General features: G+C 36.6%; 6 protein-coding genes across 15 annotated transcripts; 2 read left to right on the forward strand and 4 right to left on the reverse strand.

Moving 5' to 3' along the window:
- The first annotated feature begins 450 nt into the window (after positions 1 to 450).
- LOC117578403 (protein rolling stone) lies at positions 451 to 7,935 on the forward strand. Of its 7 annotated transcripts, none has more exons than XM_034263858.2 (7): positions 451 to 611; positions 1,369 to 1,551; positions 5,057 to 5,356; positions 6,696 to 6,921; positions 6,980 to 7,099; positions 7,166 to 7,349; positions 7,406 to 7,935. In XM_034263858.2, exons 3-7 carry the CDS (start codon positions 5,255 to 5,257, stop codon positions 7,743 to 7,745), a joined length of 972 nt encoding a protein of 323 aa, XP_034119749.1. In that variant the 5' UTR covers positions 451 to 611; positions 1,369 to 1,551; positions 5,057 to 5,254; the 3' UTR covers positions 7,746 to 7,935. The 7 variants fall into 7 exon arrangements, with proteins under 7 accessions (XP_034119749.1, XP_051858467.1, XP_034119751.1 ...); XM_052002507.1 differs by having other exon boundaries at positions 1,369 to 1,522; XM_034263860.2 differs by having other exon boundaries at positions 1,406 to 1,551.
- LOC117563208 (sex-regulated protein janus-B) lies at positions 4,241 to 4,942 on the reverse strand. The gene is made up of 3 exons (XM_034241397.2): positions 4,796 to 4,942; positions 4,573 to 4,740; positions 4,241 to 4,512 (listed from the first exon to the last, which is right to left on the reverse strand). Exons 1-3 carry the CDS (start codon positions 4,845 to 4,847, stop codon positions 4,292 to 4,294), a joined length of 441 nt encoding a protein of 146 aa, XP_034097288.2. The 5' UTR covers positions 4,848 to 4,942; the 3' UTR covers positions 4,241 to 4,291.
- Positions 7,936 to 12,208: 4,273 nt separating the features above from the next.
- Positions 12,209 to 18,930, forward strand: LOC117564182 (adenylate kinase isoenzyme 5). Its single transcript, XM_052002712.1, is given in 10 exon segments — positions 12,209 to 12,736; positions 14,243 to 14,560; positions 15,103 to 15,245; positions 15,855 to 16,037; positions 16,102 to 16,210; positions 16,283 to 16,622; positions 16,988 to 17,204; positions 17,963 to 18,127; positions 18,187 to 18,202; positions 18,205 to 18,930. Coding segments are annotated over 10 exon segments (1,896 nt in total). The 5' UTR covers positions 12,209 to 12,714; the 3' UTR covers positions 18,588 to 18,930.
- Positions 18,931 to 18,975: 45 nt separating this feature from the next.
- On the reverse strand, positions 18,976 to 24,432 carry LOC117563590 (filamin A-interacting protein 1-like). Of its 3 annotated transcripts, XM_052002289.1 has the most exons (3): positions 24,021 to 24,432; positions 19,406 to 23,957; positions 18,976 to 19,349 (listed from the first exon to the last, which is right to left on the reverse strand). In XM_052002289.1, exons 1-3 carry the CDS (start codon positions 24,318 to 24,320, stop codon positions 19,090 to 19,092), a joined length of 5,112 nt encoding a protein of 1,703 aa, XP_051858249.1. In that variant the 5' UTR covers positions 24,321 to 24,432; the 3' UTR covers positions 18,976 to 19,089. The 3 variants fall into 3 exon arrangements, with proteins under 3 accessions (XP_051858249.1, XP_051858248.1, XP_051858247.1); XM_052002288.1 differs by having other exon boundaries at positions 18,976 to 19,346; positions 19,406 to 24,432; XM_052002287.1 differs by having other exon boundaries at positions 19,406 to 24,432.
- Positions 24,433 to 24,501: 69 nt separating this feature from the next.
- On the reverse strand, positions 24,502 to 25,001 carry LOC127565119 (uncharacterized). The gene has a single exon (XM_052002290.1). The coding sequence runs from the start codon at positions 24,988 to 24,990 to the stop codon at positions 24,574 to 24,576; it is 417 nt and encodes a 138-aa protein (XP_051858250.1). The 5' UTR covers positions 24,991 to 25,001; the 3' UTR covers positions 24,502 to 24,573.
- Positions 24,999 to 26,867, reverse strand: LOC117564181 (uncharacterized). Of its 2 annotated transcripts, none has more exons than XM_034242850.2 (2): positions 26,237 to 26,867; positions 24,999 to 26,175 (listed from the first exon to the last, which is right to left on the reverse strand). In XM_034242850.2, exon 2 carries the CDS (start codon positions 26,046 to 26,048, stop codon positions 24,999 to 25,001), a length of 1,050 nt encoding a protein of 349 aa, XP_034098741.2. In that variant the 5' UTR covers positions 26,049 to 26,175; positions 26,237 to 26,867. The 2 variants fall into 2 exon arrangements, with proteins under 2 accessions (XP_034098741.2, XP_034098740.2); XM_034242849.2 differs by having other exon boundaries at positions 26,233 to 26,867.
- Positions 26,868 to 27,317: the final 450 nt, after the last annotated feature.

Consider the following 27,317-nt stretch of genomic DNA (forward strand, 5'->3'; position numbering starts at 1 on the left):
TTACAGTTCAAATACATTTTGTTTAATATTTTGCTACCTAACTTGTACAAAGTAAATGTATTTCCAGAAGTTAAAATACAATTGAAATGATTTTTAATATGATTTTTTTAAATGTTTGCATTTAACTTACTATTAAAAAAACCTCTCACTTCTGACTTCGACTTCCTTCTTGACACTATATTTTTTTCGTTAAGTACCTTTGGTGTTGTAGTGATATTTGTTGACATATTTTTAATTTTTAAGTATATATTACTAGTAATAATTTTTCTTTTGATAGACTCATCTTTATATTTCCATTTTACAAAATTCGCATCTTTAAATGAATAAATAAGTGAATGAATGAGTTTGTTGTTGGCGATTAAAATGCGGGCTCTGTCACCACTGTGCAACTCGGTACGATGTCTGCTACAGCTGCTGCTGGCTTGGACAAGTTGCGATCAGTTTTGGAACGCGCGTCGCGTCGATAAGTCGTGATTTGTGCGGTGGGTTTGCATCGGTTTTTGGACTGAAAGATTGAATTGTGTTTGTTAGTGGAGTGGAGTGGAGATCTATCTGTGTGGCATGTTGAAGTCGCCTATGATTCTCTGGCTGTGTTGCATTAGCATGTGAATGTGAGTGTAGTTGTTGTTGTTGTTGTTGTTGCACTCTTGCTGTATTACAAGTTGCAAATGCAATACGCCAAATACAAAATAAAAGCCAGCCAAGCACCGTTATGCAAAGTTGTCGGTGTTGTTGTTGCTGTTGTTATTATTATTGTCGTCGCTGTTTTTGTTGTTGTTGACCCAAAAAGAAATTACTACACGGCCCAAACTGGCAGTTAGACTGCTAAGCCACGCGTATAAAACACGCAAAACGCGCTCCCAACTCGCAAAAACAAAAAAAAAAAATAGAAAAAATGGGAAAATTAGTTAAAAATAACGATAAGAAAAAAAGTAGAAATAGCAACAAACTCAACAACGGCATCATTATTGTTACTGCGAGATTAGCCCATTTAAGAGTGCCGTGTATTTTATTCTCTTTGGCAACGTGTGTGGAATTTACAATGATGGAATTTTGGCTAGTCGAGTGGGTTTTTTACTTGCCCCCACCTTCAGTGAGGTGCTGCCAATTTTGGCAGATCTCTCATTGAACAGAGGCAAGCTGTGTTGAAATGATTGAAAATAATAGAGGTTTATGTAATCAGTTTCGCATATGCAAATCTAATTGCTAGCTCAAATATTTCTCTAGTTAAGCAAAGAAAAAGGCGAAAATGTTTAAGATCAAATATGAAGATCTATGTATATGAACCCGACCCGGCTTACACGCGAGTATTGCATATTAATTGTAGTTTTTATTGGCACGTACTCAAAATATATAAACGTTTTTCAGTTATCGTTAATGAGTGGCATTATTTCTCTTTGGGAAGGTCTTGCCAATTTAAATTTATAGTAAACTAAGTGAACAGCAATTGAGCGTTGACTTCCTCTATTCGTACATTCAAGGAGCGGCAACCCAAATACTCAGCAACACTCGATCGGATATAGTAAAGTTAATTTAAATAACTCACCGAAGGTGAGTTGAAATTTGAGTTGATTTTTATTTGATATGTAACATAGAAATTCTGAGAATTTCAAGATTTAGCAGAGAGTTGCAAATAAATATTAAGAACCTTGACATTTCAAAATTCCTCAATTTTTATAACATAAAGTAAAGTGTGATATTTATTTGAAGATAGTAAAGTAAATTTATATAACTCACTGAAGTTGAGTTGAAATTTGAGTTGATTTTTGTTTGATATGTATCTTAGAAATTCTGAGAATCGCAAGATATAGCAGAGATATTAAGAACCTTGACATTTAAAAATTCTTAAATTTTATAACATAAAATAAAGTGTGATATCAATTCGAAGATATTCCACAATTAAAGATAAATTTCTTGAAATTGAGAGTGTTAAAAAGTGTTTTATTTTGTTGTTAGCACCTACGGTAAAAGTGTAGATCGTCATCACATAGAACTCTAATCTTTTGTAATCAGCACTCGACACCGTTAATAAAACCCACAATCAAGGCTTATCAATGGCCTAATTAGCATCCAAGTGCTTAATAAAACTCAAGAATCTCAGCGATAACGATAAATTTTGGCAAATAAGTTACAATCAATAACACAATATGCAAATTGATAGCTGGAGGAAAACTTTAGCTTAGTATTTGTTGTGGTCTGCGATTAATATTAGCATATGAAATTTTTGAATGCCGTTGAACTGTTTTGATTTCACTTTCTACGCAAAGAAATTGAGATGAATAATTCAGCCAGAGATGAGAATACGAATATAAAATCTATGGCATCTGAATGCTCGCAGTGTTGCCTCAACTTTATCTTATCAATTTGGGTGACTTTTGTTTTTAGCAGAGTCTACATAAAGAGACAGATGGATAAACGATGATGCGGCGGTATATTTGCCATTTGTCAGGCGGTTTGACTGCATTCAAAATATTCAGTTTGTTTACACGGTTGGCGCCGCTGTAAAGGTCAACAAGTTTGAATTTCTTTCATTCAAGTTTTCAACTTCAAACGAAGGTAAAACCCTCGGTTCATTGTAGTACAAATGCAAAAGCCATAAACCTAAATATTGTTCACTCATACTAGCGTACCTTAATGTTCGTATGTGTGTGTGTGTGTGTGTTCACTTACTGGTATCTCCAACTCTTTGTTGACGAAAATGTAGCACAAAAGGCAAAAACGTGAATAAAATAAAATACTCGTACATAGCTAATATACGCGTTACTTACATATGTACATATATACAAAGCATAAAAGATATGTCTATGTGTAAGTAGGTACAAGTACTACACATGGCAACCACGCTTAGTTGGGCTGTAAAATGATTGTTGTTGTTGTTAGCCGTCTCCGTCTCCGTCTCCGACTTTGTAGACGTGTCTTGAGCTATGGCTTATGTATTTATGTAGTTCCATTGGTGCCATTCGTGCAAGTTCAGGGACGCGGGTGTCACAGCTCATTAAGAGTTTTCTGTTTCTGTTGTGAAGTTTTGTGTTTTGTGTTTTGTTGTGTTATGTTCGAAGCAGACATCAAAACATTCGTTTACCTTAGGCTACTACAAATCAAAGAAAAACCACGTTTGTACGCGATAATTAAATTTTACCGAAAGGTGAATAGCGGAACAGTATGTTTGCAATGATATGGTTTATTTAAAACAGCTGTGAAAATTTGTCAACATTTCTGATTTAGTTCTACTAATACAAGCACAAAATGTCACAGAAAAATGTAAATAAATAATAAAGTTGCAATACCACTTATTTCTATTTCATTTTACATTTTTTTTTTGCTCAAATATAAACTTATCTTGGTCTTGGGAACTGTTTGCTAGGTTATAGAAATGAATTGCTAGCATTAGAGTAATAATACTTATCACTTAATGAAGTACAAGTACAGTTAAAATGTTGAAATGGTTATGAACATACCAAAAAGTTTCTTTAAAAGTACACAGCTTTTAAATTTAGTATGCCATTAGGCCTTTTGCATATTAACCAACTTGTGTTAAGTAGTTTATAGTCATATAGAAACACCTAGGTTGTTGTAGTATGTACAAGTGAGTACTATAACCTTGTTTTTTATAGCACCCATTGAGTGATGACCTTAGGAGACTAATTGCATTATTATATTTAAATTATTTGTTCATTATGGCTGCTACAAAAGCTTCATAATAATGAAAAGTCCACTCCGATTAACAAGTATGCTGATTTGTCCAACGGGTTGTCTATCAAATGACCCGAGAGCGTAATTACTGATGAGGTAAATAATAGAGAGCAATGAAGCGAATTAGTTGTCATCAATTTAAGATTTAAATGGAAGCTATCTAGGGCGTTGGACTTTAATTCCATGCACGAAGCTTACACAAATCATCACATAATAGTAACTGCGTAAGTAGCTAGTATTCTGAAGAAATTATGGTGTTATTACATTTCCACGAAGTGCATTGAGTCGATTAAAGTTTGCTATTGTATGTGAAAAATTTAAAATGTCGTTAACTTTTTTGCTTGCTATAGTCACGATGGTCATATAGACAATTTGTAATATGTAAAATATCAAAAATATTATATTAAATTGCAGAGTAACAAAAAACCCATATTTATTAATGCATAATATTGTAGATCCTTTAAATTGCGTGCACCGTAAATTTCATGTCTGCAGTAGTGTTAATATTCAATAAATACAATAATATACAAAATACTCAACGTATAAATAGCAATAACAGGAATTAGTTTAATTTATGATAATGAAATTAAAGCTGATTTCAGTCAGAGGGTGCAGATTCAGAATGAATTTTATAGTCTGAGTATTTGTCAGACAGAATGGATTTGGTTTCGTCATGATCCGCTCTGCCCAAAGTCTGAGAGTGACCAGAGATTTTAATGAAACGTTTCTCCAAATTATGATCTATAGTTCCACCTCCCAAGCATTGAGTGCAAAGATTTTTGGTAGCTGCTTCCTTTCGCAGCGCATCGTAAATTTTTACTAAAAATTAATTTAATATTGCGCTATAAAATCGGTACCCCAATACTTAGTTATACTTACGATGGTATTTAGCTGAACTCACAGCACGAATCACCGTCTTAGCATGAGCTTCCTCACCATGAATATATACTTTGGCTAAAATATATTTGAGTTTCCCAACTCCCATCTTAATCTCCGGAAAGCCAACAAGTTTCGACACCTGATCAGGGCAGCAGAAGTTGCGTGTAGCTAAGATTCTTAATATTTAGTTGAGATCCAGATGGATATGGAAACCGCAGCTTACCACAAAGGGTTGGTCTCCATGTGGGAACAATTAATTTTCGAAACATGTCCATAACAAAATAATTTTGAAATATATAATATATAGAACTTGTTTCCTATTGAAATTTAGTCAATTGACTGAAGCAAATGAATTTCAAAAACATATTGATCCTACTGAAATTCTTGGCTTGCTGTGTCAGCACTATTTGTAAAGGTTAGAAATAATTTAGATTTAAGAATAATATATATATTAAATAATTCATTTTTAATTCGCAATTCGCAGGGCTTCGAAGGTCACGAGTCGATTACAATAAAGCATGGCAAATCCAACTAACTATTGATATTGCATAAAATAGTAGTTGCATGTCTCAACAAGTTACGCAAACATTTCGTAAAAATAATCCCACAACAAGCAATTAAAAAAAAAACACAAATATATATAGAACGAGTCTACTCAAAATATATATTAAACTAGAAGAACATGACGAAGCTTCAAGTAATTGTTCATCCAGTAAGGAAAGAATTTCGACGTAAACGTTGCGGCTTTGATCATGATACTCCCGATGATTTTGTCAAGTCCCAGGTAAGACTGCTTTTGTAACTATTCAACAAATTTGTAAGTAAAATACTTAAGGATATAAGTACAACTTAACTATTAGAATTGTTATTAGTAATGTGAGTTAATAATTGGAATTTCAACTAATTGGAACTAAACAAGTAAGCTACAGTCGGGTGTGGTCGACTGTGAGATACCCGCTAACCATTTTAAATAAAAGCAAAATACTGTGGTATTATTATTAAAATATACAAAAAATATTTGGTATATCGATATAGTAATTCATTCGATGTACCATAGACGTCTAAGTATACCAGATTGTTAGTCAAAGCAGCTATGATAAAACCGGATTGCAGTAAGCGTAAATTACCATACAGAAGTATAGTAAATACCTTCGACAATTTTTATCCGATCGTAATAAAATTCTCAGAAATCACTAATACTACATCTTTTATTGTCTGTACCAAAATTGAGCATCAAAATTGTTATTCGATTTGCGAGGTAAAAACAGGTTGTGACAATAATTTGGGATTATAAGTGTTGTGGAATAACTTTCGAGATCTAGGTGTTCATACGGAAGGACGGACAGGCGGGCATGACTATATCATCTCGGCTGTTGACGCTGATCAAGAATATATATACTTTAAAGGGTCGGCGATGCCTCCTTATGTTACATACATTTCCTGCTGTCACAACGCTATAATACCCTATGGGTATCGGGTATAAAGATATAGTAGTATGGCAATTTTTCGAAAAATAATCTATAAGCGGCCTTCCTTCGAATGCGAATGTGGGACTGTTTATAATTTGTTACATCCCGCAATTTGCAAAATTGCGATACAAAGTTGGGAAACTTTTAATATCATTATAAGTGTCCTTTTGATCGATACAGGTCGAACGTCGTTTATACTTCGTGTGTCTTCATTCTTTGCTTTACATAATCAAACGACCGAAACTGTGAGAAGTGGGCGTTGACCGTTGGCTGCTTTGAGCCATTTTATTGTTTTACCTTGAGCATATTTAATGGATTCTTTCATTCAAAGTATCAATAGAATGAGAGGTCACTTCGAGTACCTGGACTCGTACTATGGAAGGGCCTGCAGACACTCACTCGATTGTGCTGGCATTGTAAATTAAATAGTTTAAATATTCATAAGCGGCAAACAGTCACTAACTGAAACCGTATTCTAGAACCGTGGGGTGCCAGGTAAAACAAAAAGACCTCATCGCGGCCACTTGACTGGCAGTGGCAGTGGTAGTGGGAGTGGGAGAGTCATAATCCCCACCCCAACCCTAACATATGTGTGGATATAGTACTATATACTCTTACGACTTAATATTCATACTTTGTTATTCCAAATTACAGTGGCAAACCTGTACAAAGAGCATGGCGTATTTATTCTATCGCTGGTTTATGGCTCTCTTCTTTATTGGCGTCGTCATCGAGTCCATGTGGCCCCAGGCCGATGATGAGACTAGCTACTGGCTTTACTTCATCTATATGACTAATTGGGGCATTTGGATGTGTATGTTAACCAATTTGCTTGGGGCCATACTGGTTACCATATGGCACTATCATCCAGAGTATTCGGGTAAGTACTTTAAATGAATACTCGAAACTCAGAGAATGATTTTTAACACATTCCATAGATAAACTTCTTAATATGGAGGCTTGGTTGAGTCCATTTCGAATTTACTGGAGCATGCATATTATAACGCTGGTACTATCAATAGTTATCACTATCATCTATTGGAGCATTCTTTATGATGGTAAGTTGTCGTTAATAATATCTCCATGCAAATTTCAAATTTAACTTAATGATTTGCCATTTGTAGCTAATGAAAGTGCATTGGATGCTACCAATGTTCTTACCCATGGCTTCAACTCGATTTGCATGTTCATCGACCTCTGGATTGTGGCCCATCCATTGCGATTACTTCACGCATTCCTCCCAGTCGTGTTCGGTGTTATCTATGCCATCTTTTCGTATATATACCAAATGTGCGGCGGCATTAACAAGTGAGTGTTGCGGGTTAATCAAATTTAAAATTCGTACTAATGACAATTTTGTTTAGGAAGGGGAAACCTTATATCTATCACGTGATTGACTGGAGTCAACCAAAAAATGCATTCATTACCGTCTTGGGAGTCCTGGTGCTCTCCTGCTGTATCTATGCCCTGCTCTTCGTCTTCTTCAAGCTGCGACTCTTCCTTTCACGCAGTTGCCGCCAGGGCAGCTTCGTGCTGCCAACGACGAGTAGCAAACAGTCTGGCAAGGCTGTCGATGACAAGCAGACAACGCAGAATGGTATTCAGCATTCGTCCTCAAGGATCTCCATGGTATTGGGCAACTATGCTGGATATGAGAATCAGGCCTATTCTCCAAGCACTGGAGATCCGGCTCCAAAGAATTAACTTGAATCTATAACTATGGGAAATATTGGGAGGGAGAGAGTCTATTGTCTAAGCTTTGTTGCAACTTTAGTCAATCTGTACAGTAGAATTTTGAACAAGTGATATTATATTATATTGTAGTTAAGCTTAAGCAAATAAATGTTACTTTGGCAAGGATCTTTTCTAAGTCCTTGGGTGTTTACTTTTCGCTATGTAAAAACAATTAATTGTCAATATTTGTTTCCAACTGAAAAACCCAAATATGCATTAAAAATGTCATAAAATAATCAAAACCAGCAAACAGAACCTCCTTGTGGCAATTGTCGAATGGATAAAGAATGAATAATGTCCTCTTGCCTGGGAACTTTACAGTTGATAATCAAAAATTAATATTGAGGGACATTTTTCGAAAAGGTTAAATGATGGACAACCAAAGTTTTCATTCACCCTGAATGAAAGGACTTAAAAAAAATACAAAACAATTGAGTCAGCTACAGTGAAGAATGTTCGACTGTGAAATACTCGATACATATTTTAAGAAAGTACAAGAAACACAGTTGTTCTCATTGTTTAACTAAATTATTTGTTTATGTTAACATCTTTTTTATACATCAACGTTTTTTTTTTAATATTCTGCTCATACTTTATATGCAGACTAACGCTTCAATTAATCGCAATTATAAACTTCTAAACTTAACAGTATAAAACGATAGTATTGCAAAAAAAGCTGACCTGTTGAATTCTCAATTATGTAGAGCAGCTGCAATCCATTTAAGTTATAGTATTCTGGTTGCAAAATTAATTTTTTCTTTTAATTGTGAGGCACAACTTCTAAATATAAATAAAAATAATAAATAAAACCAAGTTTATTTGAGCTCAAACATAATAACGGTAATCATCTCGTTCTGTCATCTATCATCTTTATCTATTCGCACTGAGCAAGAATAAAAACCCTTTATGTGTTCTGGATTCCTCCATGCTTGATACGATTATTTCCTTTCCTTTTCTTTCCTTTTATAGCACCCAGTTGCAAGAACAACAGTGGCCACATTAACGCGTTACGTAATTTATTAAAAAAGAATGTCGAGGCGGTGTCAGCTCTAAAGCTGTTAAAAGTTGTTCATCAAACTCATTCAGTGCCTGAGAAATGGGTGAGAGCTGTGTAAATATTTTACACAAGTTACTAATCACCTTTGAATGACTACATTAACCCAAATTGTCCTAATAGACAAATCAATCGCTGCGACTCGCACCATTTCAAGTGTTCGAGAATCTATTTATAATTTAGTTGGCTTAACAATCCTATTAAGCATTAAAAAGCTATGCAAATACAGAGGAAGTTGTCCTTAGCTAATATATATTGCTTATCACAATATTAAGACATTCGAATATCGAAATTTTAAAGTTTTATTTCAACTCTTATCTGAAGAAAAATCAATTATATAAAAATGTGCTTGACATTTATGAAAAGATGCAAAAATTAAATCATTTCAATAGCTATCGTCATACCCATTAATGTATCCTTAAGAGTTAAATTGAATGTTTTTGCGTATGTACAAAATAAGTAATAATACTTTACTTATAATAATCATATAAACTTTTAACTCGATTAATTAATCAGAGAGAGATACAAGTCTTCGGATTTGATAATTTCTTGTATCTTGTTTTTAAAGTAAATAAAATTCGTGAAAATGGATTTGATTTTAATTCAACACGGGAAAATCGCCACATATGAATTCTTACAAAATAACAAGTTATTTAAAGGATTACTTTTTCATATTTTGTAGATTTTTAAGAAAAATAGTCGAAAACTGGTTTTTAATTGATATTTCAAATACTTAATTTTAATAAACGCAAATGTTACTTCAGGGAATCAAAGCATACTTTTAGGATCACTGTAAAAATAACGAAACTTAGTTAACCAAATAATACAAACGATATTAGTTGCTTCCAGTTGTTGACGTTTACTTTAAGCATAAACAATTAAATACAATCATGACTAACAGAGCGTCCCTTAAAAGTCGATTCACTATACACTTTCAAACTGAAGAATGACTTCTATTATGAAAGCAATTATCTAAAAAGAGTAACAGAAGGAAGTTCTAAGGCAGCTGATAAAGAATATTGCAGATGTCTTAAACCTAAAATCATTTGTATCAGTTAACTCTTTGAATGCCTTTAATGCGACCTTTTCAACACATTCACTCACAGTGTCCTTAATCACAGCTGCCCGTTTGTCGTTGTTGGGTCATTCTCCCCATTCATGCTGTCGAAGAATCAATTGACCCAGCTAGACGGTGGCGTTAAACTATTGATGGTTACTGTTATTGTTGTTGTTGTGGTTGTCTCTCTTATAGCTGGCTGTGTATTTAGTTTAACGTGTACCCTTAATTAAGCTTCCAAAAGCATTTAATAACCGAACGCCCAGTACGAACCCAAGGACGAGAAACACACGTGCTGCCAAGAAGAGGTTGAGTCACAAAGAGAATAACCATGGACAGACACAACAGTACATGACGATGGCGACAAGTTTGTGGTCAATGGGCTTAGCGAAGGATTAGAATTACGCATAAGCTACAAATTTGAGAACCTACTTATCTATTCGTACATACACACTCGTATGTACATACTATACTATTAGCCAGACTAGGCTAAGCTGGTTGGCCTGCCTTGACTTGTGATATGGGAACCAAACGCAGTCGCTGCGGTGGTTGTTGTCCTTGTCGACGGATTGACATGACATGTCGCAGGTTCCACAGGCAATAGGCACAAATTAGGCGTCGCATCTGTTTAGGTCCTGGATCGATATGTGAGTGTTTTGATCGATATGAGATTTCCTTGAGCTTTGAACTTCTTTTCATGTCCTTGTCGCGCCTATTGACCCCCGCATTGTGCTTCCCAGCTACCTCTCATCATTAGGACAAAGCAAAATCAATAGAAGTTTAATTGAATATACTTTGGAAATTTTGACAGCTGTCAATTGTCAATGCCAACTCAACGGTTCTATTCATCGTTAACTAACACTATAATTAAAATCAATCAATAGTGTGAAATATTAATTGAATGACGATGGCACACAAACAACTCCCTCTTTCACCCCCACCGCCATCCCCACTCCCTTTGTCACCACCTCGATGCTCTCTTAGCCAAACCTCATTCCCTCTGACATACAAAAGACATCAAATTTCATTTTTCCCATTTAAAGGCAACAACCACAAATCCCTACTTCCTCTTTGACCGAGTTTACCAATTTTGTTTTATGGCCTCGTCATGATGGTGCAATTTTCTATTCATCAAAAACGCATGAAATCCACTCATAACCGAACACTGACGATACTAGCATGAAGGTTAAAGCACAGGTGAAATGTTACTCCAGCCAACAGTGCAGATCATTTGAATAGGTCCAGCAAATACTATTAAAGTGCTTGAGAGACGACATGAGCTGCATATATTATATTTATTTTATTATACTAAATTCTAATTCTTATTTAATTATGATCAATCTAACTTTATTAATTTTAATAAGTAAAGAGTAAGGCCTTAAGAAGATAATTATTTTATTTGCTCTATTAAGTTTAAGGTATTTTGAAAGTCTTTTATTGGAGATACATTTATAAAATCAGGAAATAGGACAAGCAGAAGTTATCTCTTATAAAAATCCAGTGAACTATTTACATATACTCTTCATTAACGTCGCGTATCTACCAGGGATCGGATCTTAAAAGTTAATGAGGAAAATTTTGTACGAGAATAGGATCGGATCGCAGCTACACTGACTAAAATTTGTCGATGTATGTTTTGTTTTGTATTTATTGTTATTATAGTTAATATACTATACATTTAAGTGCAATAGGTATTTTCCCAAGAGTCGCATATAACATATCTTGGCCAAATATAAGTCATTTGGTCTGTAGAAACTGATACATATTTGTGTATATGTTACCAGCATGAACAGCTGCAAGTCAAGGCAAAGCCATCGGGACAGTAGCAACGCAACAATGTAACATGACAGTGACAACAACCATAATAATAACAACAACTGGAATGGCCGGGAGTGGGACGAATTCTCGTACTTCAAAGATTAGTGAGAACTCACCAGGCTGGCCAGGACATTGTTTGGATTGTATAAACAAATGGCTGCCCATGAATGACACACTCGCATACTCGCATATATAGTACAATGTATATTAATTTCGAAGAGCAACAATTCTATGTATTTGTGAGTGCGGGTAGGATAACTGGTTTTCCAGTGCCGAAGAAAATCCCGGGCCGAAGAATAATTGTGACAAAGTCAATTGAGCCACAGGACACGAATGCTCGTATGCATGTGAATCATGTGAACCACTGGAATTCATAAAGTATTCATTAATTGGAAACTCGCGCCAGCCACGCTGACGTTGCCGCTGACCAACTGAGGCCGCGACCACGACAAAATCCGAATCATTTGGCATATTTGAAAGTCAGTTTCGTTTTGGACGTTCGGGCAGCAGAACATGCATGTTGCGTTGAAGAACCTGAATCTGAAAAGCACCAATCGCAGTCAGAAATCAGAAGTACACCACGCGCTGGAGACTATGGTAACGGACAGTTCCGATATAACCGGCGCTATGTAGTAAATTATTTCGCTGTGCGTGTTGGTTACGATAAATATTTATGTGTATCCCAGAGATACCGTACAATAACAAACAAAAAGCTACAAATACAAAAAAACGAAACTTGAATTAAATTGAAAAAAAAAAGAATTAAGAGAAAAGAAACATAACATATTGCTATGTATGTACTTGTAGGTTAAATGAATGCAATGTAAGAAGATAATTCAAATCGTATGAATATATATTCACACTGGCATCTAGTGGAAAGTTCCATTTGATTTTTTGTTACCAGCTTTAACTTAAACACACATTATAAGTTCGTCAATTCTGCGGAAAATAGTGAAAATACAGCTAAAAAACATTGCGAAAATTCAGCTATACTGGCCACCGAATGGATAATGGGTATTTGTTTAGACACAGGTAAGCATAGCGAACCCTTCAGCATAAAATGAAGTAAAGCAACCGACAAAATAAACAGCAAGCCCTATTTAAGTATCGCTTGGGTATTTCCAATGTATCGCTAAAATGAAAACCACATTTCACCCTCTCTTTAACTCTCACAATCCAAATCCATAGAGCATAATTATTGGTGTAATTATGAAATACACTTTTATCGTCTCAATCATTTGTTCGCAGGAGACTTATTTAAATGATTTAAAATATATTACTATAATACTTGAATATATTATAGAGATATAAATAATTTACTCTCGTTTAGTGATCATAGTAATACATTAATTGTATAGTCATGTTTTTATAGTCATTATTTTGAAGTAATATTATCTATTACAACAGTTGAGATTGATATATTTTTAGTTGAATATTATGAGACTCGTAAACAAGACAGATATCAAGTCATTAAGTATAGATTGTGAGTTTAGAGTTTTGCGACAACACTAATTTAACGAACATATCAAATAATATAATATATATTATCGTATTTGAGTTTAATACATTTTCTTTGGATCAAAATCTTGCAATATTTAAAGTTATTGTTATAAATTAAAATTAACTCTTCAAAGATAATTGATTCTAACGAGTTTAATTCAGAAGATTTCATTCAATTTCGCAATAATAACAAATAAGTTAAGTTTAATACTTGAAGTAGTATAAATTAAATTATGATTACACGATTTAAACTGATTACATCCAATAACGGCTGTTGGTAACAAATCTGCTTTGTCATAGCGGCTCAAAAAGCATTTTGGATACAAAACGATTTGACAAAATATTTGTAATACGAAAGGACCTTGCACAAATGCTATAATTTGTGGGGCAACTGTGGGCGCACTCACGGCCTCGCTGATTGGCCCTTGGTCATGTTCGTTGACCATCAAATGGCCACCAAACCTACTATAAAAATCCGAAAACAAAAACAAAAAACAAAGCATGGAATAAAGAAAGGCGAAGTGCTTGCGTGGGCAGAAGCGGGATAGCAACAATAACAAAACAACATGTCAATTAAATAAAACTGCAGGAAAATCAATAAAAATGTCACAGGAGTATAGGACCCATATATAAAACGCTGTCTAATCGCATGTGTAGCCTGCTAGCCTGCAGCCAGAGTCCACTGACTAAAGCCACTGGAATTACGCGAAATTTCCCGGGGACACGCCTCCGGCACGTTGGCAACACTTTTGCCACCAAGCGGTCACATTGATGACGCAATGCCTTGAGTGTACAATTAAATAATTGTTTAAATATATTTTAATGGTGTGCTTTTCGCCGTTGTGTATGGCTAATTTCCCAGTGCTCACAAATTGCTTCCGGGCATGCACTAATGACGTTTGGCACGTAACAAGGCGTGGTGCTAACATGGCAACACATCCGGTTTCCTGTTTTGCTAATGATTGCTGGCAACTGTTGCTTTCGATCGACTTTGGGAATGTTGTATCACTAACCAGGGATGTTGTATTGCGATTTCAGATGCCAGCGCGGCACAAGATACCGGCGAACCAGGCAACGATTGGAATCATACACGGAATCAAGATGGCCAAAATGCCGCAGCTGGCAACGCAATGGCAATGAATGCCAATGGCCGTCTTGGTTCGGCCAATATCGGCGCTATCGATATGCAAAATGCTGGAAAAATCAAATTCGATCCGCCGAAAGTGCCAGTGATATTTGTTTTAGGCGGCCCAGGTAGTGGAAAGGTCACCCATTGCGATACCTTCATGCAGGAGCGACGCGGCGTTACACACATCAATATGATGGATTTGCTGCAGCAATATGCAATGGGAAATGGTAAATAGTCCTCTTATAATTATACAATATAAATGTAAATACTTCACTTTTCTTTACTAAACGATTAGTTGCAACTAAATTATAAAAAAGTGTACCAATTTTGAGTTTTACTGTTTATTTTTCTTGATTATTCCTTAATAGTTATATTTCGTGGTTTTCAATAATGCAATAATTTTAGCGGAAGAATTTCTACAGGGTAGCTTTGTATGCAGCTTTATTTTTTTTTATAATTTTATTGCATCTTTTAAATATACTTAATATTAACCAATTACATTTTAATAGATAATATTGGTACAATTATTGTTCACTAACAGAAACTGGAAATTAGAGTTTTATGTTTACAAAAATTGATACCAAGGAAAGATTAGAAATAAACGCAAACTTTTACTTTTATTCGTGCATTCAAGGACGCATGACTTGCGTTTTATTGACAACATTTTGTTGAGTCAAATAAAAATAAAATGAAGAAAAATAATTTTAATACAATAAATATTCATATTATTTATATTTTTGCTAACAATGTTATTCGTATCTTCTCCCAGATATGCAAGACTTTTCGCAACTATCGTCGAAAACAGTCACCGAAGTGTTGATGTTGGAAATGAAAATGGCTCCAGCTGCCAAAGCCTATCTGATATCAGGATATCCACGTTCCATGCGCGACGTTGTTGAATATTCAGAGAAGGTAAACCAATCCGTTATAATAGTAAATACGAGTTGCTCGCCTTTATGCATATTGATTATGAAACTATTTGAAGGTCTTATTTATTTTCATACTTATTTGTCAGCCCAAATTGCTGTTGAACTATTTGAACTAATTAGCTGCCAAATGGGTCGACGTTTATTTGTCCTAGTCTATGAATTCCCATGAATTTTGAGACAAACATATAACAATGATCTATAGCTGTATAGTACACATCGAGCACATACATACATACATATGTTAACATATATGTACGCATAACTGTGCATTTTGTGTGTATATACATATGTATGTGCTAATTGGCTGAAGTGGGCCCTAGAGGCTTTTTTGGCGGTTATATAATTCAAAAGAAATGTTTCCTTGATTAGTGTTTGGGAAAGGGCAAACGCTGTATACTAACAGCTAACTATCAGCAATCGGTTGTAGTATAATTAGCTTGCGGCAGTATTCAGTTGCTAAAATTAGCTCCAAAAATGAGTTCGAGATGTTCAAGGAAGAAAAGAGTTAGTCACTAAAATTTAAAATAATTATATATTTCTTGAATCGAGAAATTTTGAATTTGATTCATCTTATTTGTATGTATACTTTCAGATACAAGTCGTTAATGGGGTTATCCTAATATCTTGGCGTCAATCTGTGCTACAGAAACAAATTGATTATGGCGCTAAATTAGGTCATGTTGTACTCTCCTTAGCCAAAATGGAATTGGAAAATTTCTTCAAAAATGTGATGCCAGTCGCCGACTATTTTGATCAGAGTGATATGCTGTTGGCCGTGAGTACACCTAATTGTACAAATAAATACGAGAATTATATACATAGCTATATTTGTGGGACAGGTGAATGGCGAGCGGGCACCGACAGAGGTATATAAAGACTTTCGCACCGCAGTGCTAGACATATTGAGCGCGCTAGAGAATCAAGAGGCCATGCTGAACGGAGTTACAGGTATGGGCAGAGGGATACATGATATACCCGGCAGTATTGTTAGCGTAGACACCGCACCTAGTCAACCCCCAGTCACTGTAGATCGCAGGTCAGTTGCCGATCAGAATCAGAATGCTCCTGCAGATGCTGCAGATGATCGCAATGTCACGAACGCTGTGATATCTCACATAGCCGCCAATGCGGCCACAGCAGCGGCAACACTACGAACAGGCGGCACAACTGCGGACGATGACAGTGGCGTGGTTGTCACCCAGCAGCCCAAGCTCAGCCATGCCGGCACCAGCATGGATGCCAGCGATGAACCCGAGCCAGCAATTCCGCCCATCATTTGGGTGATCGGTGGCCCGGGCAGCAATAAGGCGACGCTCTGCCTGAAGGCCGTTGGCCTCAATCCAGGCTGGTCGCACATCAGGTAAGATCTATCATACATACCAAATAATACTGTTCAATGAATAAGTTCATGAGTTCTTTTGTTTTTCTTTCTTACTGAGTAAAGTGGCTTCTTCATTTCGACGCTTCATTCTTCAGTTTTATTCTATTTATATTAGCTTGTCCTTTTAGAAGCAGCAATGTTTGTGGTACATTACGAATTTTACAAAACTTACTTTTAATAACACAATTGAAGCTGCAAGCCTTTTTAATTTATTAAGTTTTTAAATGTGAAGCCTAGCAAAAAAGAAAAATACGCATGAACTTATTCACTTCAATACATTTTTTTCGTTCCTGCGCTGCACCACAACACTAATTCCTAATTTGATTTCTTCACTTATGTAACAGCGTGGGACGACTTCTTCGGAATATTACGGATACTGCGCCACGTGCCAATACCGAGAGCTATGCGGTCAAGGAAGCTCTGGCTGCAGGCGAGATGGCTCCAGAGAAGACACTGAATCAGCTGCTGGACAATAATATCCGGCAGTTGCGTGGCAAAACTGGCATCATCATCGACGGCTATCCGCGTAACCTGCAACAAGTCAAATACTTTGAGAACAAGGTGAGATAATCCACAATCTGCAATACACTTTTATAGTTACCAACAAAGATAACTTTGAAGTTATTTAAAATACTAGATACTTTTTAAGGTTTTGTTTAAGGTTATTATAACTAGAAAGAAGTAGAAAGCTCTCACCACATAAAATATTTTTGATCACCGCCAACAGTCGAGACGATATAGCCAAGTCCGTTCTTCTCTCGTTCTGTCCGCACCTTAGTGACTATGAGAGATAGAGCTATATTTTTTTTTTGACAGCACTTGTTATTTTTGCACGCTGGTCAAGTTTGTTTGCCACGCTCACTTCCACGCCGCAAGTCAAGTCTTACCTGTTTTAGATGACAATCTCCCATCTGAATTCTTCGGTATATTTGAAAAATAATAGTATATTAATATACCGATTATAGCCTTTTGATGTTTTTAAGTATTACAGTACCATAATTCGGTATATTTAAGGATTTTTTCTTTTCTTTTTTCTCGACTTTAGTTTTCTTACTTGATTTCAATTAAGTTAATCATATTCATCGCTTGGATATAAATAAATTTGCTCAGAGCTCTATTGAATTGTAATTCATTTATGTAAATATTTAAGGATGTAGTAATTCATTCAGATTTACCGATTATTTAAAGGATTGAATATGAATCCGGACCAAAGAGAGTGGTTGAATCTCTTGGGTCCGCTTATTTAATGCTTACAACAAATACTACAACATTTAATATGGCGAAAATCTTTTAACCTCCATGTTACTCCGACATTGCAGTACAAACAAATTCCGCCCACAATCCTGCTGGACTGTTCAAAGCTGCAATTGGGACGCGGACGAATTGACGACACTGTCTCCTCGTTTCGACGACGCCTGGAGTTGTTTCGTGAACAGACGCTGCCCATGCTTAAAACTATGGATACAAGCAATCGACTGCAGATTGTTAGTGAGACTTGTTATTTACTTATCGTTATCATGGTAAATCTGATTTCGTCTTTCAGGTGGATGGGGATACGGATAGCCCTCCGTACAGCGGGAGTTTGAACGACTCATACGCAATCACATACAACAGTTGACCAATAAGGTGCCTGAAGGTGAAGCCGTCACTGAGTCGCTGGGCAATCATGTGATGCGCAACGAGCAGACCGATGCAATACTGCACGATCTGGAGACGAATGTACCGGGATCGGTGCCCACGATCAGCCACCATGTGAGCATGATGAATGGTCACCTAAAGAACCGGGGCAGTGCATTAGCTGGTTCTAAACGACCCACCCAGATGATGAACGGCCATGCACCGGGACGACCTGGTACTGGACCTGTAGCACCTCTTGCCCAACCTGTCGATTTTCGGCACATGCTCGAAGAGGCCGAACGATATCCGGTGGACTCGTATATGTAGCGAAAGATGAGGATAGTATAAATGATTATGATGATTAAGGATTACACGCAGAGCGTATTACGAAAGTTTTATAGTTTTATAAACAAAAATTCGAAATAGGCTAAGTCATATATTGTTAGCGTTGAATTGTTGGAATGAGTATTTAGCAGATGAGTTTTTGATATAGTTTTTAAATGTCTAATGCGTTCTATGCCAAGATTTCATTTTCATTGTATCGAACTATTAGATAAGCCGAGTAGAATGTACACAATAACACAAACTTTTAAAACCAAAAGAATTTCAAAGTCTCTTCACCAAAAAAAAATTCAATAAAATTGAAGATGCAAAAATAAAGGAAATACAAATAAAGTAACCAAACTTAACAAAAGAATAACAATATGGCTTACTATAGTATTGGTTAATCATTTAATGCAAAAGAGCAAATCCAAAAACAAATTGTCAACGTATTTTACTTTTACATTGTACAATTGAAAAAATCAAAGTTAAAAAAAAAAATGGCTATTTAAAAATGGCAGGTCAGGCGGCGTTTCAACAGTGACTTTAACTTTCCTATCAATGATGTTTGCTTTATTTCGTCAGCCTTCATAGTTTGCATTGGCTCCTCGATCAATTCCTCCGTTCCTTCATTTGTCAATACATACTCAGTACATCGCATGAACTGGGAGCGTATTTTGTTTTCACTCTTCTCAACTTTGGCTTTCATCATCCGCCAACGTTCGTTTAGCATCTCATCCATAGATAGGTGCAGTTGATTTTGCTCTGCTAAATCATTCTTATCAAAATCGTAATATATATATAATATTTGTTGGTCTCCTCACCTGAATTTTCCTGCTGTAGTGGTGATATATTATTATCACAGTTGCGGCTTGTTATCCTAGTGTCACTCTGGCAAATTGTAACCTTTCCTGGAGCTACGAGTTGTGTAGGCTTTACCAAATTAGATATTTTAAGCTTTTTTCCCTCCGATTTGACCGATTTCACTTTTTGTACATTATTTTCCAGTTGGACTGCCTGCATTTCAATTGGTTCTCGCTTTCTCTTTAAATTTTTCGTGCAACTGTCCCGCTTGTTTTCCTCTTCATCAATTACGACTTGCATTACTGGAAGAATACGCCCGATCAACCCAGACCCAGATGTTTCGACTCTCATTTCTTGTGTAATATTTACTTGCTCGTTTAGTTTCTGCGCACTCTTTTCTATAATTTTCTCCGAGCAATTAATTTGCTTTGACTGATCATCATAGACTTGGTTCAGTGGACTCTTGGAGATTTGCGCTTTGAAACTCTCTTCAGGCTTTATATTATTCACACAGTTCTGATGCAGCGTAGTATTTTCTGGCTTGGATTGTTTCAAATTTGTCTCACAATTTATCTCTTTACAAATTGCGACTGGTTTTATAGGAACAATCCTTCCGATTAAGTCATATTGAACTTCTTCCTGTTTTCCATTTGTTGTTTTGTTAATTAGCTCCTGTGTAATATTTTCATATTTTTCTTTTGATTTATTTTTACCATTTTCTTGATCCCAGTTTTGAATCCTTACTTGCTTTACCGGAACAATTTTTTCGATTAACCCAGTTAGCGATGCTTCTGCTGCTGTCCTCTTTTTGATTGGCTTCAAATTTGTATTTCCTGGCTTGGATCCTTTCGAAATCTTCACGTAAGTGTCCCGATTTTCTTTTAACATTTTGTTTTCTTCTTTCTGGTTTTGCAATGTCAAAGAATTTTTCTTTTGGTCATTAATGGATTGATGAATTGGCTCCTGTTCAATGTTTTCGAACTTTGCTTTTTTTAAATTTTCCTTGAAGCTGTCCCGCTTGTCCTCAGATTTCTTCTCACAACTATCTTGATTCTGTTTCTCAAAAAGGACTTGCTTTTCTGGAACAACCTCTTCGATTAACTTTGTCAGCGATGCCTCTTCTGTCTTCCCTGGCTTCAAAGCTTTGTTTTTTGGCTTGGATCCTTTCGAAATCTTTTCACATTTGTCAAGCTTTTCTTTTTTCTTTAAACCAGATTGCGCTCTATCGGAGTCCTTCTCTTTGGTTGACAATGCTTTCTGGGCAATGCTTTCTGACTTGAATCCTCTGGATTTCTTTTCTAGGTTATCTTGAATTTCTTTCAAAATGTTCTGCTCATCTTCTTCAGTTTTCTTCAGTTCGGCATTATTAATCATTTGCTGTATTTGCTTCTGTGAAATTCTTTTAAACTTTTCGCTGAAGTTGACCTGCTTGTCTTCCGAAATGTTCTCACAACTATCTTGATCCTGTTTATGAAATTGAACTTGCTTTACTGAAACAATCTCTTCGATTAACCCAGTCAGCGATGTCTCTGCTGTCTTCCTTTTGATTGGCTTCAAAGCTTCGTTTTCTGGCTTATATCCTTCTGAAATTTTTACACATTTGTCATGCTTTTCTTTTTTCTTTAACCCAGATTGCACTCTATCGGAGTCCTTCTCTTTGGTTGACAATGCTTTCTGGGCAATGCTTTCTGACTTGGATCCTCTGGATTTCTTTTCGAGGTTACCTTGAATTTCTCTCAAAATGTTCTGCTTATCTTCTTCAGTGTTCTTCTGTCCGACATTATTAATCATTTGCTTCTGAGAAATGTTTTTTAACTTTTCACTGAAGTTAACCTGCTTGTCTTCCGAATTCTTCTCACAACTATCTTGATCCTGATTCTGAAATTGGGCTTGCTTTACTGGAACAATATCTTCGATTAACCCAGTGAGCGATGCCTCTGCTGTCTTCCTTTTGATTGACTTTAAAGCTTCGTTTTCTGGCTTGGATCCTTTCGAAATCTTTTTAGATTTGTCATGCTTTTCTTTTTTCTTTAACCCAGATTGCGATCTATAGGAGTCCTTCTCTTTGATTGACTTATGGGCAATGCTTTCTGGCTTGGATCCTCCGGATTTCTTTTCGAGGTTATCTTGAATTTCTCTCAAAATGTTCTGCTTATCTTCTTGCTGTATTTGCTTCTGTGAAATGCTTTTAAACTTTTCACTGAAGTTGACCTGCTTCTCTTCCGATTTTTTCTCACAACTATCTTGATCATGTTTCTGAAATTGGGCTTGCTTTACTGGAACAATGTCTTCGATGAACCAAGTCAGCGATGCCTCTGCCTTCTTTATTTTGATTGGCTTCAAAGCTTTGTTTTCTGGCTTGGATACTTTCGAAATCTTCACGTAAGTGTCCCGATTTTCTTTTAACATTTTGTGATTGTTTTCTTCTTTCTGGTTTTGCAATGTCAAAGAATTTTTCTTTTGGTCATTAATGGATTGCTGAATTGTCTCCTGTTCAATGTTTTCAAACTTTGCTTCTTTTAAATTTTCCTTGAAGCTGTCCTGCTTGTCTTCCGATTTCTTCTCACAACAATCTTGATTCTGTTTCTCAAAAAAGACTTGCTTTACTGGAACAATCTCTTCGATTAACCCATTCAGCGATGCCTCTGCCTTCTTCCTTTTGATTGGCTTCAAGGCTTTATTTACTCGCTTGGATCCTTTCGAAATCTTTTCACAATTAACATGCTTTTCTTTTTTCCTTAACCCAGATTGCGATCTTTCGGAGTCCTTCTCTTTGATTGACTTCTGGGCAATGCTTTCTGGCTTGGATCCTCTGGATTTCTTTTCGAGGTTATCTTGAATTTCATTCAAAATGTTCTGCTTATCTTCTTCAGTATTCTTCTGTCCGACATTATTAATCATTTGCTGTACTTGCTTTTGTGAAATGCTTTTAAACTTTTTACTGAAGTTGACCTGCTTGTCTTCTGATTTCTTCCCACAAGTATCTTGATTCTGTTTCTCAAAAAGGACTTGCTTTTCTGGAACAATCTCTTCGATGAACCAAGTCAGCGATGCCTCTGCCTTCTTCATTTTGATTGGCTTCAAAGCTTTGTGTTCTGACTTGGATCCTTTCGAAATCTTCACGTAAGTGTCCTGATTTTCCTTTAGCATTTTGTGATTATTGTTTTCTTTACTCTGGTTTTGAATTATGTCTTGCAATGTCAAAGAATTTTTCTTTTGGTCATTAATAGATTGCTGAATTGGCTCCTGTTCAATGTTTTCGAACTTTGCTTTTTTTAAATTTTCCTTGAAGTTGTCCCGCTTGTCTTCAGATTTCTTCCCACAAGTATCTTGATTCTGTTTCTCAAAAAGGACTTGCTTTTCTGGAACAATCTCTTCGATGAACCAAGTCAGCGATGCCTCTGCCTTCTTCATTTTGATTGGATTCAAAGCTTGGTTTTCTGGCTTGGATCCTTTAGAAATCTTTTCACATTTGTCATGCTTCTTTTTTTTCTTTAACCCAGATTGCGAACTATCGGAGTCCTTCTCTTTGATTGACTTCTGGGCAATACTTTCGAGGTTATCTTCAATTTCTTTCAAAATGTTCTGCTTATCTTCTTCAGTTTTCTTCTGTTCGGCAATATTAATCATTTGCTTCTGTAAAATGCTTTTAAGCTCTTCACTGAAATTGACCTGCTTTTCTTTAGTTTTTCTATCCTGTTTTCCAATTTGCACTTGCTTAATAGGAGAAATCTTCGGGAATAACCCAGATTGAGATTTTTTAATTGCCTCCGGTTTAATTGGCTGCTGAGCAAGGTTTTGTGGCTTGGATCTTTTTGAGTTCTCCATATCTCTATTTTCTTTCGGAATCTTTTCACAATTGAACTGTTCATTCTGCTTTTGATTTGCGTCTAGCGATGTGTCAGATTTCTTCTTTAGAGAATTAGTTGTTTGCTGGATTGGCTCTTGCACAATGTTTAGATTCTTTTGTTTTTTCAAATTTTCCAAGCAATCATCTTGCTTATCCTTCTTGTGGATTCCGCCTTGCTTTACTTTAAGCGATCCGAATAAGTAAGTGTCTGATATCGGGGCGACAACGATCTCTTTTACATTCTTTGATTTTTGGACCGATTTCTCCTTCAATTTCGGTTGAGGTTGAGTTGGCTTCATGTTTTCCACCTCTTCTGAACTATTCTTGTTATTTGGAAATCCGTGCTTAACTGTAGACAGTTGAGTAACTATCTGGGACATGGCTTGTTTCTTACGACGACGAGATCGAACTTTCTGTACTAAGAGAATCTTTTCTGCGTTATCCAGTTGTGTAAAATTATCTTTGCTGCTGCCAGCGACCGTCTTTTGTTTACTTGGATTTGGTTGAGTTGGCTCTTGCTTAGTGTTTTCCAACATCTGTTTTAATATTTTATTCTTTCCCTTCCGACATCCCGTTGCTTGCTGCGCTGAAGGAATTTTCTCAATACTTTCAGAGCAATGTGACGATTTAATATCCATTTTCTTTATATCGGTATTCTGCTCTGACGTCTCAACTTTTCCCATCTTCACAACTGACTTCTTCTTGGCATCTAGAGATTGGATCTTAAGATTGTCTTGTTTCAATGAACCACTGCTTTTTATGAGTTTCAATGAAGAATCTTTTACCTCTTTCTGAATGGTGTTATTAGAATTATGCACACGAAGTATTGATTGATCCTTGTTATTCTTAAACTTCTTCACCCCGTTGTCCACATCTTGTTGCTTGCGCTTGACGCCAAGTGATTTCTTTCCTTGATTCCCTGCTGCTGCTTTCACTTGCGACTGCATTGATTCATTAGCAAGTTTCACAAATTTCTTTGGATTGCTTTTTATTTTTTGTGGTTTCACTATTTTATTTTTTTTTATTTTTTTATTTTTGATTGGAATATTTTTCTGCTGCTTAAATTCAGATTTTGCTTGTGCCATTTTTTAGAGTTCCGTTCACTTTGAAGAAAAAACACTAAATGATATTTTTCAATGGATTTTTGCCTTTTTATAGCAAATTAAGCAGAGCATGAACTGACAGCAATGATAAAAAGTGTTGAGAAATTGCTAAATAATTTGCTCGAATACAGCATGTCATGACATCTGGAAATTAATTTGACATTTGTAATCGATTAATAAATATTATGACACACACTACAATTTTTATTTACTATGAATTTACAAATATTTTCTCTTAACTTGGCAAAGTGGTCAACTTTAGTTCTTTCCAATTGCTCATAAAAGGATCCAATGTTGTATTTGGATAACACACACAGAACTTTTTGCCAATAACATCGTTGATACAAAGCGAATCATTATGATACGCATTGAGCCGACTAATGTCCGGCACATAGAAATTATCAAATTTCTTGAGCTCACGATTGAGTCGTACAGTCGCCTGAAACGTTGCACTGCCGGGAAAGGTGCGAAATCTTAAACGATAAATGGCAATGTCGCCGTGCATCGTCTCCGTGCTGTTCTCCTCGAAGAGCATTTTCTTTTCCGCACTCTCCATATCCGAAAGCTGAATTCGCTGGCAAAATTCATTGTATCGATGTACAAGCATCCATCGATTGATATGGTATACAACCATCTTGGATAGATAGAACATTTCTCCATTCATGCTTTGGGCAATGAACTCCTTGCAAGTGCACCAATGCTCCGTGATGCAGGCATCCTCACAGCTGCGTTCCTTGGCAGAGTGTGCAGCAGAGATTGGCTGTTAGGGCAGCTCACTAGGGGGGCAAGATCTGTTGGAAGTGTAGCATTTAATTGCAGAATGTGCCGCAATGTGTTGTGCAGATCAAAATTGGAACTCAAGCGATTCCGATTCAAATACAAAGCTTGCGAGTACTTTGGATATTTGTGGCGGAACCAGGGCGGCAAATAAATGTGCAGCATGGGCAGACGCTCCTCGAGAAAACTGTCGGACAAATTCAAGAGTTCGCCAAAGCGTGCGCCATGATCACTGTAGAGTATGACAATGGCATGCTCGAATAAATTATGCGCCTTAAACTGTTGCAGATATTGCTCAAATTTTGCATCTAAGCTGGCAGCTCCAAAGTTGTAATCGTGTGTGAATGTGCTGCTCCAAAAGTAGCCGAAAGTCGGTTGATGCGACTCCTCCATATAGCGTGAGATAAGCTGCTGACAGAAGTCGTACACATACGATATGGTCAGACGACGTCCGATGCAGTAATTGTAGCCAAATCGCACATACGTCTTCATGGCTTGTTCCATTCGCAGAAGCAGCGCGTGCAAACTATGATCAACTAGGCCAGGAAAATATCCATTCTTATTGTTGGTGAACAAGACTCCAGAATCAGCCATATCTTCGGCCAGTGCAATGGTATAGCCAGCCCTCTTATAATCCTTCCAAATCCATGGGAATTTCTCAATACATTCGACTTCATTTTGTCCACATTTGCGGGGATATTGCTCCACGGTTTGCCCCAGAAGAATGGGCAGCAGATTGCGCAGTGTGTTATCCGCCACCTTGTTGTAGCCCTCCATCTCAAACCAGCCACGTTGACTCACAAACTCAGCCGTTCTTGGCATTGTTCGACGAAAGTTCATACGTGACATGCTGTCGATGCCTAGAAGTATTACGCTTGGCTGACGCCTTTTAGAATTAATCTCAGTGCTCGTTGTTTTATTTTGCATTTGCATCTGAAACTGTACCAGGGGAAATGCATCTTGCTGGACGATCTTTGACTTTTCCGTTGCATCGTGGCATTCCGTGATAATGCCGCTTATATTTCGTGGCAGTTTCTGGCTGTGCGTGAAGTAGGTTCTCCTAGAAGGAATTTGCTTTAAAGAATAATGTCTACCATCAAGTTTACACCTTACTCACTCACTGTAGATATTGCCGCCTTGGCTAACTGTACGAAAATTGCACACGACTCTCGATCTGGGACTTACACGCCTCAAGGTCTTCTCGTTGATATGCAGCATATAGTGTTTAGAGTTCCCATCGTAGGTCAGCTCAAAGATAGCCGATTCGTTGGAGCAAAGTTTCAGCTTAAATGGCGTGTAGATTTCCAGTGCCTCACGCGAGAATGGATCTGTATATGGTATTTTGCATTTTTCACTATTCACAAAGTACCTCGACTTTGTAATGTCCGGGGAAAATGTCACCTTAGGCTGGATTCCGAAATTAAATTTACGTGTTGTTTCTTGGCTGGTTATTGCTGTCTTTTTTTGATCCCAGTCCTTGTTAGTCAAGAAACTTCGATATTTCTGAACGAGTTTACGAAGTCGCTGCTGACGCTGAAGCGCTGAAATTTCCGTTGTCGTCGTTATGGCCACAGACGGAAGATGCACAAGTTCGTCATCCTCATTGTTTGTTATATTTCTGTGATTCAACCATATGAATGTTAATATTATGGCAAATAATAAAATTAAGTATTTCCGTATTAGTAGCATTGTCTTGTGTCTTAGCATAATCGTTGCCTGTTAAAAGTGTGAATGAGTTTCCTTTTGAATTATAGTGCAAGTATTGCTGAGACTTTCTAGTATGAATGTCATTTTTTATACCCGCTACCCATAGGGTAGAAGGGTATTATAACTTTGTGCCGGCAGGAAATGTATGTAACAGGTCGAAGGAGGCATCTTCGACCCTGTAAAGTATATATATTCTTGATCAGCGTCAACAGCCGAGACGATCTAGCCATGTTCGTCTGTTCGTCTGTCCGTATGAACACAGCATTTGACAGCATTTATTATGTTTTCACGCAGATCAAGTTTGTTTGAAAAAATGCCACGCCCACTTCCGCCCCCGCAAATCAACAAAAATCGAATAACAAGCGTAATTTAAAGCTAGAGTCGAATTTTGGTATATAAAATAATAACTATAGTAGTTATGATTCCTGAAAATTTGGTTGCGATCAGATAAAAATTGTCGAAGTTATTAAAGAAATACTTTTGTATGGGCAAAAA

The sequence above is a fragment of the Drosophila albomicans genome, chromosome 2L, assembly GCF_009650485.2.
Source record: "Drosophila albomicans strain 15112-1751.03 chromosome 2L, ASM965048v2, whole genome shotgun sequence".
Classification (NCBI taxonomy): domain Eukaryota; kingdom Metazoa; phylum Arthropoda; class Insecta; order Diptera; family Drosophilidae; genus Drosophila; species Drosophila albomicans.

Excerpts from the sequence above, each read along its gene's own strand:
- LOC117563590 (XM_052002287.1), bottom strand. The coding sequence starts at position 24,320 with ATGGCACAAGCAAAATCTGAATTTAAGCAGCAGAAAAATATTCCAATC. Across the intron at positions 19,350-19,405 it reads ACTACAGCAGGAAAATTCAG|CAGAGCAAAATCAACTGCAC; the intron begins GTGAGGAGACCA and ends AGAATGATTTAG.
- LOC117563208 (XM_034241397.2), bottom strand. The coding sequence starts at position 4,847 with ATGGACATGTTTCGAAAATTAATTGTTCCCACATGGAGACCAACCCTT. Across the intron at positions 4,741-4,795 it reads ATGGAGACCAACCCTTTGTG|CTACACGCAACTTCTGCTGC; the intron begins GTAAGCTGCGGT and ends TAAGAATCTTAG. Across the intron at positions 4,513-4,572 it reads GAGTTCAGCTAAATACCATC|TAAAAATTTACGATGCGCTG; the intron begins GTAAGTATAACT and ends ATTAATTTTTAG.
- LOC127565119 (XM_052002290.1), bottom strand. The coding sequence starts at position 24,990 with ATGTTCTATCTATCCAAGATGGTTGTATACCATATCAATCGATGGATG.
- LOC117564181 (XM_034242849.2), bottom strand. The coding sequence starts at position 26,822 with ATGCTAAGACACAAGACAATGCTACTAATACGGAAATACTTAATTTTA. Across the intron at positions 26,176-26,232 it reads GGCGGCAATATCTACAGTGA|GAGAACCTACTTCACGCACA; the intron begins GTGAGTAAGGTG and ends AATTCCTTCTAG.
- LOC117578403 (XM_034263858.2), top strand. The coding sequence starts at position 5,255 with ATGACGAAGCTTCAAGTAATTGTTCATCCAGTAAGGAAAGAATTTCGA. Across the intron at positions 5,357-6,695 it reads ATGATTTTGTCAAGTCCCAG|TGGCAAACCTGTACAAAGAG; the intron begins GTAAGACTGCTT and ends TCCAAATTACAG. Across the intron at positions 6,922-6,979 it reads CTATCATCCAGAGTATTCGG|ATAAACTTCTTAATATGGAG; the intron begins GTAAGTACTTTA and ends CACATTCCATAG.